Here is a 14,465-nt window from a genome sequence, read left to right on the forward strand (position 1 = left end):
ATAAGTGATTATGGTCATATATTATTTACAGTGGCTGTGTCTTGGTATTGAGATGCCTATTGAATTAATATTAAAACCGTAATTACATTACCTTTGTCCCTTGACACTTTTTTTTATACAGTTGGATGTTTCAGCAATACTGCTCAGCTTTGGCTGTTATCAGAAAGGTATAATACACTTTGACAGCTTTAGCTCAGTGTTACCTCTAACATTTCTTATAACAGAATTAATTCTTTTTTTGTCACTTGGGGACTGAGGAACAAGCAGAACATACATTATCATCAACTTGTAAAGTTCTTGTGGTGAACTTGTCAGCAAACAGTTTCCTTTTTACGTGTACAGCAGACACAGAGTAACATTTGAATTCATTTGGACACGTGTGTCTGTCCATCTAATGAATGTAAGTCTAATATTCACTTGCCCTCTGGCTCAGTTGTAGTGGAAAGACAAACTACAGAGTCACTGGAGATTAATAATTCTCTGTGGGTTGCTCACTACAAGCAACCTCTGATCCATTACACATAGTCATTTTACCAACAGTCAGTACACAAAATGTTGATTAGAGCATCTTAAATGTCAAAATGGTAACAATACTTTTAATTAATGTATTTACTAATGTATATACTTAATATAATTTGTGAGCAGAAATTACTTATTCAGGACCAACAATCAAGTAATTTGAGAACACAAACTAATGCACAGGAATTATTCAATTGATTGCAGATTTCCACCCTGACACCCGCTGGGCTCTATGCAATCATTATAACTATTGTTATGTACTATTGGAGTGTTAATACTGCAGAGTTTGCCATGTATGAACTACAATGATACTTTAATTTTAAAGAAGCAATGTACTGTAATTGTGTGTTGTTGTGGCATGCAGTGTATTGGTTAAAGGACAAAAAACAGGAAGTTAAAAGGAACATTGTGTCAACAGTAAATTGTATTGAGATAAATTATGTGTTCACCACAGTCCTCGCAGAGAATCTAACTCACAAATGCTGCAGACCATGTCACCACAGTTACATCAAAGAAAAAGAAATTAAATGTGAACTGAACATGAGAGCACACACCATCTTTCATCTTTATTTTTTAATTAAAATGTTGTGCAACGCAGTAAAAACTGTGGAAATATTCTATATAACAGCTAAAATAAACACATTTGTAGATTGACCTGTAACAGTATTCTTACGACTGCTAAAAAAACATTATGACGCTGCAGTATGAGCTCTGTGGTGACAGCTGGGTTGCTTCATCTTCGGCTAGTCATGAACGAACTGGGGTGTTGAGATACCACTATATGGATTACATGTCGCCGAGGTCACATTTTGACCCAAAGGGCTCCGATGACAGTGCTTCGTTTTACATAACCCTCTTTACGCAGCTAATTCTATTTTTTTTTTTTGTTGTTTTTTTTTTTGTGATCAAATTTTTATTATTATTTAAATCGAAGGAATGTAGATATACAATCAGCAATACAGCAGTGAGTAAAAGTAATAAAACAAGACACTATATTTATAAGGATTAGTCAGTAAAGTGTAACAATAATATGACTGATCCACAAAAACCACACATGTTAAGTCACCATAATAAATGTAAATGAATATACAGGCCCAGATATACATACATATTTATATACATACATACACCTTCTCACATCTTACCCCCAACCTACCCTAAAAAAAACCTCATACATACTCACATAAATATACATACATACATACATATCTGCTGTACATAGAACATAAAGTGATAACCGATAATGTCAATGGTACTGACATACGCAACTTGCTTCAACCCTAATAAACTGAGCCAGTATTATAACACTGAAAGATCGCAGCTAACTCTATTTAGAGTCTGGGGGTCTGAGACACCATGTGTCAACTGTTATGACCAAAGAACAGAATCCATATCAATCCTGAGTCTGTGTGTGTGTGTGTGTTCCCCTGCATGGATTTACAACGGACTATGATAAGAATTCAGTTCAGCTGTTATTCTGCCTGATAACGAGTAACACACCCTGCTTAAGTAGTTTTATTATCCTTAAATTTGTGCAAATCTGGTCTTCATTAGGAGAGTTGAGCTAAAGAAAGCTGTGGGAGTGATAAATATGATTTACAGTTGGGGGAGTTGGAGGTTTGAGAGGCTGAAATTAGGATAGAGAGGGCCCTGAAACTGTCCGTGATAGGATTCCTATGGAGAGCAGAAGCAGAAAGGAAATGAAAGAGAGAAAGAAAAGAAGGAAGCAATTGAAAAATAGAAATAATATCTTCAGTACTTTCCTGCGTCATCCTTTGTGTGCTTGTGTATGGTTTCTTTAATATACTGTATATGCTTGTTTTTGCACAAAACAAAGCAAATGCCTCCACGGATCTGAAAGATATTAAGTGCTTGGCTGCATGCAAAAGCAATGCATTGCACTTGACTGCCTCTGTTACAGCTTAGTCTGCTTGCCAACCTCTAATATTCTCTGGAGAAGTGCAAAAAGAGTAAGTGCAAATCCAAGCTTATTTTAAGGCCAGGTGCTGGATAAAAGATACACTTAAACAGAAAAATATATCACACCCTGTGGATTCAGACTCTCAGTAATGCAAGGTGTCAGCTAAACAGCTTCCTCTTTGCATCTTTCTCTTTCCTCAAATATGACCACTGCACCTTAATAGAGGAAAAAGTTTAGGGAAGAATGTGAGTGAATCATTTAATTTCATTAAAAAAGTATTAGTCATGGAAAAATGGTGTTAAAAGCCTTTCAGATATAAGTGTTTGGGCAAAATCCATTGAATACTTGGATGCATTTTTAAACATATTTTCAACCAAAATGAAATCCAGCACCGAGGTCCAGCTAAATGCCAAAGATGACTTTTCATTTTGACAGTAATTGTTTGTTTCTATACAAACAGCAACCCACATCTTTCCTTTTTCCTTTCTGCTGGCAAGTCCAGAGCCTGACTCACCGTTCTCAAAGATGGTCCCAGCGATGAAGGACAGCTCAGAGTCATGCTCCGCCTTGCAGGCATACAGCGCTCGAGCTTTCCTGCCCGCAATACTAGAGACAAGGAGAGAGTGAGAGTGAGACAGTTGGTTATGGGCTGATTCATGAGGAGAAAGACAGCTTTCAGTTTAAAACAATGCACAATTTAGACACCTCAAATTACACAAACCACAGACAGGTCATTACTTTATACGAACTGTTTTATGAGCACCAAGTGGCTATATTCACACGTGATAAAGAAGGTTTTCTAGCACAGGTCAAGCGTTAAGGATGTAATCATGTTGGACTGTTACGGATTTCAAATTCTAGTTTTTGTTTTTTTATTAGACACACATTGACCATTTATTTCTAATTTAAAACTAGAGTTTCTCTTCCCTTCCATGTCCTTGTTTATATTATTGTAAGTTATACAGAATCAGGGTCAGCTGCAGACTCCTCTTACTTCCATGCAGAGGGTAATGGTTCAAGGAAAGGCTGGGATTTTGTTGGCGCAACGCACTGGCAAGGAAGTCCAGCTGCGTGCAGTTTCTGCAGCAGCACCGGGACACTTGAAGCTTGAAACTTGAAGCACTGCAATGAAGTGGCGGACACTGCATGTCTAGAGGAGTTTATATAAAAGAAACAACTTCCCAACCTTTGTAGAAAGAGCGGAGAGTACATCCTTGATCCTCTGAGGAGCAGTCTAGCTTTTGAATTCACTCCTTTCATGGGGAAGGTCAGAGGTCATAGTCAACTACATGGCAGCTTCTTGAAGCTACTTTCTCAAGGACACTGCAGCAGATAAAGATGCTCGCAGGACTAATCATCTAGGTTAAAGAGCTGTGTCCTAAATTGCCCTGCTGTTCTTCTTGAGTTCAAAGTAAACTGGTAACACTTGAAACATCTGGCAAAATAAATTTTGAAGAGCTACTTAAGTAAATAATAGCACATCGGCATATTGATTGCAGCGTCCAAATTATTTACTGAATAGTACTTGATACATGCTTGAAACAAATTTCCAGGCACTCCAACATCCCCAGAAGTGGATCTTATTGTATTCAACAAATAAATATACAGTTTTTTTCTTTCCTCTCTTTTCCCTTCACTGCATCATCAGCACACAGTCACATGCCTTAACAGTTGACAACAGTTTCTCAATACTACAACAGTCTTCTACTGCTTCACTGTTGATTAAATTATCACACAAGCACTGTGGACCCACCTGACAGGGGAGGAGTCACTGGAGGTGGAGGACGTCGGCTGCGGACTTGAGGGCGCTGAGAACATCGGCCAAGAGGGAGAACGTGGTGAAGTGGGGCTGGGAGACGTTGCACTGATAGACACACAGACAAAATGATAGCATTTGCAGTTTTAGATTGATAACAAATAATAATTATGCACATATTTATATAGTTCTGGGCACTGTCAGCTGTGGTTATTTTTCTTAAATTTTATTTTATGTGTACACAAATAAAACTGCATAAAATCCAGATAATAAAAAAATGAAGTTGTGACAGGAGAGGTCAAGTCACAGGCTTATACAACAAAAAATTACGTTAGCATAATTTAGAAAAATACAATGACAAATAATGACAAGAAGCACACAAAATCAACGGAGAAAAAGAAAAAAAAATAGAGGTCAAGAAATAAGACACCATGAATTCAATATGATTTAAATTAAAAGTGACTTCTTCTTACTTGGTTGGTATGCTGCCACGACTTCTTGGGTTTAGCCTGGAAACACAAGATTTTTTTTTTTAAAAACAAGGTGAAGTAATCCATCTTAATCAATGAACCACAAGGTTACGTACTAAAATATTTTTGCACTTGTGAAAATAAAGGAAAGCTATTTTAACTAACTTGATAATAATACAGACATTATGCCTCGAGAGAGATTGTATTACTGAGCAGTTTTCCCCTCTCAGTATCGTCTCACTGAAGTCTACTTGCATTAGTTTTCCAGCACACAAGCAACCGAAGAATGACAGATCCACAGAGTAGACCTCCCAGCTTGCTTGGCGAAAAAAAAAAAAAAAAGTTAAAGTAAAACCCAAATCATTTTGTTGCAAGGAGAAAGTTACTCCTTAATAGCTCTCAATGGGTGATGTGATTCGCCTAATGTGTTCCAGCCCTGACTAAAATAACCTTAAATGAAGGCTAATAGCCATGATCAAGAAAATGGTACATCCTGGTGAGAGTCCAAAGTCAAAACAAATGAAGGATTTAGCTGGATACACTGGGCCTCAACACAGTTCTGGTACCTGGTCAATATATTAACTTATTTCTGCATTTTACAATCAGTAGCCGACAGACTAACATGGCTACTGCCAAAATTAATACTTAAATTTAGTTCAACATGGGACTCTTTCCAAGTTTAAGGAAGAGTGTGTACCTACAGTAATTAAATCTCAATTCCAAATGGTCAGTCGACATGGCGCTGTGAAATATAATCCTCATTACATCTAACCACGCTGTGTGCCTTCATCAATCTAATCCGGTGCTGCAAGATGCTGGTGAACTGACACACTCAGTTTCTCTCTTAGAAATGAAATGCTGGCCGCTATCCATCACAGACTGCCCTTCAGGGTGAAGAATGGTCGAGAATGAGAGAAGGTGAATGAAGAAGATTTGAGTGAGGAAAGAGTGAGGCGTAATAAATAGAGAAAGCAAAGAAAATGTATTCATAGTCAATCAAATTACTGGGGGCAAGACCAGGTTTTGTAACAAGCTTTCAGATCATTTTCCTTGAAGTATTTTTCAGTGACTAAAACGTACGTAGATAAAGCCATCGCAGAAAAATCTGTCATAAACAAGGCCAGCAGAGTCATGGGGAAACATGACGCCCACCACTTTGCATTCATGCTGCAGTACTGACAAAACTCAGCTAGAGTGTTGTGCATCATGACTGACTATATGTGTCTCAGGCTCAAAAAGGAGATTTTCTGCTGGTTCTGCCTCTCCGCTGTTGAGTTCTTCTGCCCCACATGAACTAAAATAATAGTGAGAAAACCTTAAAAGGCTGGATTATACAAGAAAGATGTTGTTTAATGTTCAATATAGAGTAAATATTTACATACAGCCATTTTCCTGATATTAATAACCTCTAATATGAGCTAATTATGCAAAGAAATTTCTATTAGAAATCTTGTCCACAGGCCTTTCTGTTTATATACTGAACAGCAAAGACAGTTTGTCCCCCCTGTCTAAAGGCTTCAAAACTGCCTCTTGAGCCTTTTTCTTCTGATTCTGTCACCACGGGGGTTCAAGATGTGAAATCAATAAAGATCCTACCTTTGGATAGTCAGTCTATTCAGTCTGAAATACACTCAGTGCACTCAAGACTGCTGCTATAGTCACTGACACGTTGTTGTAAGAGTTGAGCTAAATGGTGTTATTGAAGCAAATAGTGCTGACGTTCTATTCAAAGACGGGTTTATGCAAGTGAAGGTATGGAATAAAAACGCTCCCCAACAGGAGAGTGCAGCCATGTAACCACACCCCACGGCTAGATACAAGCGCACATTATTGCACAAATTGCTGACAGAAAGTTACAGTTTTGTCAACGTTTCCAGCATTCTCAAATTTCTTACAATGATGTCTCAGCTTTTGAATACAGTGAAAGACTTTTTCTAAACGATGCATGTTTCCAGCAGCTATGAGAGTAGCTAAAAAGAAGTGGAATTTTGAATGCCTGTATGGATTATTTTACCTTAAACTCTGCTCCACATGGATCGAGTTTCAACTTGTTTCAATCTTTATTTTAAAATTCTAGTGAGTTCTCAAAGCTTCCAAAGATACCAAACATGTTAGATTGACTTTTGAGTACATATTGAAGGAGATGTCTAGAATATTTCTGTTTGGTGTAATGGTGCATCCAAGAAAAACTCAGTGTCATGGTTTGAATATATCAGCATACACCTTCAATTAAGTGTTCAAACAAGCCAATGCAGAATGTGATATCATCATAACATAGAAATTTCTTCTTTCTAAATTTAAAGAAACTTGCTTAGGGATTCAGGGAGAATTAAATGTTAAACTTGTCATTTCAACGTGTCTATCATCTCAGTATTATCACCTTACAAAGCTGTTAGAGTGGATGTCCTAGCAAACAGACACAGAGCAACATTTGCATTCATTTGGAGTCGTGTTTCCAGCCTCCTCATCCATATAAGTCCAATATTCACTCTCTTTTTAAGCTCTGGTTTGCTCTTCAACAACTCCTGAATAAAATATCTGTCTCTTTAGCTGATAAATGCTCCACAAGGTTCACCAGCTTGTCACTGTTTCTGTGCCGTTTGGTGGATTCATTAGAGCTTCTCACAGGTAGCGACGACGCTGAGAGCAGAAACAAAACAGTAAAGTTGCATGCCGTAAAACCAAAACAGTGAACTTAAAGATGTTGAAAAGCTCCATTGGAGTGAGGGAAGTGGAAAGTGATAATTCTGTGTGGGTTCGTCACGATGAGCAACTCCTTTCACTTTATACAGTTATTTCATCCACTCTTCATATGAAAATATTGATTAAAGCAGCTTCAAGGCTCATCATTTGAATAAGAAACTTGTATATGCATGATTAGCAGAGGCAGAATATAATTTTTCTGCCATCGCCATTCGCTGTTTTTTTTTTTGTTTGTTTGTTTTTTACAGCATGTAGTTGACTCACGACAATAGTGTTTTTTTTCTCTTATCTAACACTCTGCACATATCATCTACTCATTCATAGCAGTGCCCGTTTCTTTATAGTATAGACTTTTTTTTTGATGACGTAATGTGTGGTTACCATAGTGACACTGCTATATCCTAAGGCAAGATTTGCGATAATCATGGTCTGTCTTCTCTTCAAGAACAAATGCATGATTCACTTCAATAACCACAGTTAATACTGCCACTCCTTCAATAACATTAAGAGAGCTCCAGATAATATTGACTTTAACTCTGCAGTGGAATCACATGTTGCCAAGTCAAGTCAATTTTATTTCTTCTAGTGCAGTGCCCATTCAAAACGTGCTTGTTCGGAACAGGCTGATTGCTTATTATTTCTCGAGGACTGCATACATATGTATCAACTGACAATTGCATCAATTAAAACAATAAGGACTTAATAAATTAAATAGTTTTAATCCAGACAGAAACTTCACCAGTGGGACTAAACTGAACCGTAGAAGCAGTTTACAGCCTTCCATTGGTTGATTCTGCTGCCAATCAAATGTGTCTGTGCTCCTATTGGCTAGTTTTACTGCCTTGGTCTCTGTTTTTTTCTCCTGTGTGCCCTTGTTCTCTCTCGGGCAGTTTAATTGAGCAGGGCAGATGCCTTTGTCTGCATTCTGGGAGCGCAGTTTTTCTAGTGGGTTAATAGGGTACTATGAGTTCTTTAAGATATGATGGTGCCTGACCATTAAGGGCTTTGTGGTGAGGAGAAGGATTTTAAATTCTATTCTGGATTTTATAGGGAGCCAGTGCAGCGAAACTAATATGAGAGAAATCTTTGATCTGATCTCTTTTTCTAGTTTTTGTCAGTACATGTGCAGCTGAATTCTGGACCAGCTGGAAAGTCTTTAGAGACTTGTTGTTGCAGTCTGATAATAAGGAATTGCCCAGTTCAGAAGTAACAAAAGCATGGACAATTTTTTAAGCATTTCTTTTTTTTTGAGACAGGATGTGCCTGATTTTTGCAATGTTACCTTACAGTGGTGCTGGAGATCAGGATCATCGAGAGTAGCTATATCATTAGATAATGTGTTTCTAAGGTGTTTAGGGTCAAGCACAATAACTTTGTTTTGTCTGAGTTTAGTAGCAGAAAATTACAGGTTATCCAGGTCTTTATGTCCTTAAGGCATGCTTGGAGTTTAGTTAACTGACTGGTTTCATCTGGTACATCCTGGTTCGTCTTCATTGATAAATATAATTGGGTATCATCTGCATAACAATGAAAGTTTATGGAGTCTTTCCTAATAATATTACCTAAAGGAAGCATATATAAGGTAAACAGTATTGGTCCAAGCACAGGGCCTTGTGGAGCTTAACGTATACAAACTGAAAACGACCTGATGAACAGGATTTAAGCCAGCTTACTGTGGTTCCTTTAATGCCTATTAAATGTTCCAGTCTCTGTAATAGGATATGATGGTCACTGGAGTCAAATGCAGCACTAAGATCTGGGACATGAATGCATACAGATGGAGAGGGAGAAGAGGAGAGTTATACCATGGAGCTAACCTCTTTTGTTTTATTTTCTTTTTTAGAGAGGCAATAGAGTCGAGTTTTATTCGCAACGAGCCTACGGCACTATCAACAAGATCAATTTGGGATAAGTTAGCATAAGAGTCCTCTCTTGTATTGAGACATCGCATTGAATTAAATGCTGATGGAATCACTTCCTTAAATCTAGCTACAGCACTATCAGATAGAAATCTAGTGAAGACATTTTTGCCCAATGGCGTGTAGTCCAGTAATAGGAATTCAAAAGTTATAAAAAAAAAAAAGAAGATTCTGTGGAAAGACTATTTACTGTTCAATTTCAATGCCATATGCCAGAACAAGGTAGAAGGTGTAGTTAAAATAGTGAGTGGATTTATTTACATTCTGAGAGAAGCCAATTGAGTCTAATGCAGTGTTAAGGCTATCATTATGTGCGTCCACATGAATATTAAAATCACCTTCTATAATTACTTCAGGGTTTCCATCAGTGTACTGCAAGCCCAGCAGCCCACCAGGCCTGAGTTGACCCCCATGCCAGACCTAAGCATCAGGGATTTTTTTTTTAAATGCATTTTAAAATGTTTTCTAAACTAAAATGTGTTATGCAAGTAGCGTAGCTCCTTAAGGAATAGCTCAGTGCATAGTGATTGTGCGGTCAAGAGAGACTGAGAGAGAGCATTTGTGTGACAATGAAGCTGCGGCAACCATAGCCAAACTCGACTGCCATTTGGACAGAGACATAAGTAGGAGGCTGAGGAGGCAGAGAGCGGCAGAGTTTCTGCCAACAACAGGCACCGAGACATGGGGAGACATGAGGGAAGCTGCTCGCTAACAGCTATGTGTGTTTACAACAGAGAGCAGGAGGGGGGACAGACGTCTCACTCCGCTACTCTGTGCTGTAACGCTGCTGCTGCTGCTGTGGACACTCATGGAGCAGTGTGTCTTCTTACCTGATGAATGTAGACGCTGATATGTGAAAATGAACTAAAAGGGTTTTATTTCTATGAAAAAAGCAAAATGACTGTGGGGGTGGTGGGCAAGTAATGTAATCGGTTGTCAAAACAACTTCACCACATGGTGCACTCAGTAGCTGCTCTGGAGTTTTCAATCATATCACATGATCAATTCTGGCCAGCTCCAGGATGAAGGATGTTTGAGCATATTTGTGAATCTGGGAAGAGTATCAACTTTTTAAACTGACTTCATAAAATGAATATTTTTTGCTTAGAAATGCTCAACATTTTTTTTAAAATAGGGCTGCAACTAACAATTATATTCATTATTGATTAATCTGCTGATTACTTTCTTGATAATATGTCAGAAAATAGTGGAAATTATAATAATTAATAAAAATTACAATAATTATATAATAATTATTATAATTATAATTTCTTACAGCCCATGGTGACATCTTCTAATGTCTTGTTTTGTCTGATCAACAGTCCAAAATCCAAAGATATTCAGTTTACTATCATGTATGACACTGAAAAGCTTCAAATCCTCACAAATGAGAGGATGCAACCAGCATTTTTTTTTTTTTTTTTGCATTTTTTTGCTTAAAAAATGACTGCAACAATTAGTCAATCATCAAAATAGTTGCAGATTAATTTTCTGTCTATCAACTAATCATCGCAGCTCTATTCAAATGTGTGTTAAGGAGATAGAGCTGTGACTGATATCCAAGATAGATCAAAAAAAAACAGAACAGGAAATGAAATCCTTTTAATTCAGTGATACACTGTGAAACTGACTTGTTTTTTGCTCTTGAATAATATCACAATATTGTTACATGAGCTGCAGTACAAATAACTAACAGGACGATGCATACTTTTTAGTGTAAATAAACAACCTCAAGTGAGCATATACAAGATATTTCACCAGTATAGCTTTGTCATTGTAGGTCTTGTCTGTTTATCCTCTGACTGGATTGAAAAGACAGCAAAAAGTTGTGGTTGTATGCCTTATTTACTTATCAAACTGTCAGTTTGAGTGATTATCTCAATAATCCACTTTCTCTCTCCATTTGTCACTAACTGCTTGTCAGTGTGCTCCCTCTCATCTGCTTCCTCTGTGCCAATTTCTCTGCATCCTATCTAGCTCCTTCAAACCCATTCCTCTTCTCTCCCTGGCTCCAGCAGAGCTGTATTTCTCCAACAGCTCTCTGACAATCAAGATATTTTGACTGATTGTATAAATCAACAGTGTTGTCTTTCCTCTACTTTGGAAAGACTAAATTTTCCTCTTTCTCGGATAGGAAATTAAATTTGCTGATTGCACAAACTGTGACGATTACAAGATATAGATGTATTGCATTTCACAGGTTACAAAGTTAACAAACTTGTTTCAGGTGAATGTAGTCTCCCCACCACATGCTCACCACATTTGACAGCTGATTTAATTAAACTGATCTCTTGTTTCTCCCCCCTCCTCCTGACAGGCCATCAATTCACTGCATTATAACATACCCACACTCTCATTGCCACACAAACACGCATGTTAAAGCACATGCTTCAATTTAATTAAAAGTATGTACAATTTATAGACAATGTAGTTGATCACAAACATACAACAGTCGCTGGTGTTTGTCACCAATATGACGCATGTGTTTGTATTTACTGTATCTGCTGACACAAATCCATAAAAAAACATTGAATTATTAACTGCTGTTGCACAGCAACAACACTACACAATTCTTGTTTTCACTTTGGCAAGTGTGACAGTATCACATCTCTTTTTGAAGTGACAAACACGGTTTAGGTTTACAACCTTGGGAAGATCCCTTAAGTAAGGAATGTATCATCTACTGTTTGCATAATAAATCAGCATGACCGACGTGACCTGCAAATATCAAGTTTGACCTCAACACAAGGGTGCAAAAAGCAGAAATAGAAATATTTCAATAATGAGCATCATAAATTTTTGTTGCTGCTGTTGTCACACAAGCGTCACCGAGCTCAACATTATCTCTATGTTTTCACAATGAGAGCAAAATGTGCACTTCTGTCTATAGAAATGATGAGATGAATTTATAATTCCTTAATGTCATTATGAAGCAATGACACTCAATCGCAGTTGTTTTATATTATTCAGTTGCCATAATGAGGATTATTCACTTGCTGATTCATTTCCCTAATTACTGATTGCTTCCTGACTGTTTCATTGTCATCAGCACATCACATCAAATTCCAACACAGCCACACTGATGACTCTGCAGCTTGAGATTGTGGTTACCATTACAGGAACTCATAACGGAAAATGTAACAGAGAGGAAGTCAACTCAGAACTTTGTCTCATCTTAATACCTCTGGCAAAATTGAAAATATCCAGTATTATCAAGGTCAAAACCTATTTAAAACCTTAAATCGAATCCCCCTTGAGTCAATACTCAGCATTGTATCTGAAAAGAAAGAGAGAGAGAGAGAGAGAGAGAGAGAGAGAGAGAGAGAGAGAGAGACATACTAAAAAGCAAAAAGTCAACAATTAAGTAGGAATGAGAGAAAAAATATTAAGAAGCAGCTCATCAGTAAATGCAGCAGGAGCAGACACATGTAACCTGGTGACTAGCAATGCATGTGAGTGCGTGTAAATGGGTGTTGTGCTGTGGGGAGGAAATATTTCTATGACAGGTTTCCTAGAAAACATTCCAGTCACAATGGAGATTTTTTTTTTTTCATCCTCTCCCCTATGGTGTGTTTTTTCAGTAGGGATAATTCAGTTCTACAGCTCTGTCTTTCTCTTTATCTATAATCTCTCTTGCTCTTCACGTCTCTTTTTCTTTGTTTCCCCTTTCCTCTCAAATGCCAACCAGGGAGAAGGAATAAATAAAAATCCACTGACCCAAGGGAAAAAAGAAAGACAGGAAGACGTTTTGCCATTTACACTTTCATCTTGGTACATCACGTCCAAGATCAAGTCCATGGGGTCACCGGTCAGATTAAGTACATATGCTAGTGTGACGTGTGTTACAGGCTTTGAGGTCAGACAGTTAACTTCTACTAACTTGACATATTCTTGCACTGGCACCATTTTCCGAACCAACTCCATTCTTTAGTTCTTTATTTTTCTTTTTATTACTACTAGATGCAATAATGGGAGTGTGCTTTCTAAGTGAGACCATTTAAAAGAGAGACTGTGAAAAAGGTGTGAAGAGACCTCCAGGAATGTCCCACCTGAGAACAGACTATTTAAAAAAGGACACTACAAAAAACGCTGAGCAGTAGTCAAGGTGCCAAAACTGAAAGTAACATCCGCCTCAGGGGAATGCAGGGCTTTTTGAAGGCCCAGTTGTTAACCTCTGACCTTTGTACCTCTCTCTTGTCTGTGATGAGAACACAGGCTGGCTTTTCTTGGAAAATCATGATGTCTGGCTCTGGGAGATTGAGAAAACATGGTCTGGGCTGGAATCTGAGTCAGTTACGCCAAACAGATTTTGTTCGCTGATTGTTTCAAAATGGAGGCTTTTTTGGTCTTAAAATAAATCAGATTCTGGGCATCCCTCTCCTATTGGAGGTGACTCTTTGTTCAAAAGAGAACTCTTTGATCTCAAACTTTGCATATAAAAAAAGGTCTTGTTGTTGGGATTTAAAGGGGTACTCCAACAAGTTATTAATTGTGCTATCATAACATTTGTGGATGAGAAAAAAAAAGAAAAAGAGAGAATGTTTAGTGCCTAGTGTGATCCAAAGTCTTAAAAACACTGGATACTACACTACCTATAATGCAACTCAATAGCGTCTGTGTTTAAACCCTCCCTGTCTGCCTGGTTACACCCATGTCTTTAAGATTCCACACCCCCAGTTTCTGTTATGAAGATCCAAGCTGAGATCATCTTGATGATAACCGGAGATAACCTTGATGACATCACAATGACATCAGGGCCCATGAAAACATTACACAACTGTTTTCACACGTTGTGTACCCGTGCGACAAGTAAACTGATCTTCATGTGTAAAAAAGTTAAAGTGCCCCTTTATTTAGTCAAACTTTGTATGGATAGACAAAATACTGGAACCCATTTTACTGTGCAGAGACTAATTTATTACTACAACATAGTAAAGAAGCCGTTTTTATTGGATTCGTCGTCTGGGTAACACTTGATGTTTGAGTGAACTTGAAATAGGCAAATAACTCTTTATTGAACATCTTTTGATTTAAGAGCATCAACACTCGACATTATTACCACTGTCAAAATTAAGTATTAATTCTTCAGCTAATTATCAACACTCAAAATCTCTATCACTTTACAAATCAACTGTTACTGTTTAAGCTAATGTGAGTTTCCACTGTATAATTTCATC

The 14,465-nt window shown here is 37.7% G+C and overlaps 1 protein-coding gene across 2 annotated transcripts in view; it reads right to left on the bottom strand.

The window, feature by feature from the left end:
• The window catches only part of LOC122995042 (rho GTPase-activating protein 26-like), a 115,732-nt gene that overhangs the window by 2,580 nt on the left and 98,687 nt on the right, over nt 1-14,465 (bottom strand). For both annotated transcript variants that reach the window (XM_044369980.1, XM_044369979.1), the window contains exons 23-25: nt 4,670-4,705; nt 4,194-4,304; nt 2,955-3,046 (exon numbers count right to left, since the gene is read on the bottom strand). In XM_044369980.1, the coding sequence (XP_044225915.1) occupies nt 2,955-3,046; nt 4,194-4,304; nt 4,670-4,705 (239 nt within the window). The remainder of the gene's footprint in view (nt 1-2,954; nt 3,047-4,193; nt 4,305-4,669; nt 4,706-14,465) is intronic.

The sequence above is a fragment of the Thunnus albacares genome, chromosome 13 (genome assembly GCF_914725855.1).
Source record: "Thunnus albacares chromosome 13, fThuAlb1.1, whole genome shotgun sequence".
Classification (NCBI taxonomy): domain Eukaryota; kingdom Metazoa; phylum Chordata; class Actinopteri; order Scombriformes; family Scombridae; genus Thunnus; species Thunnus albacares.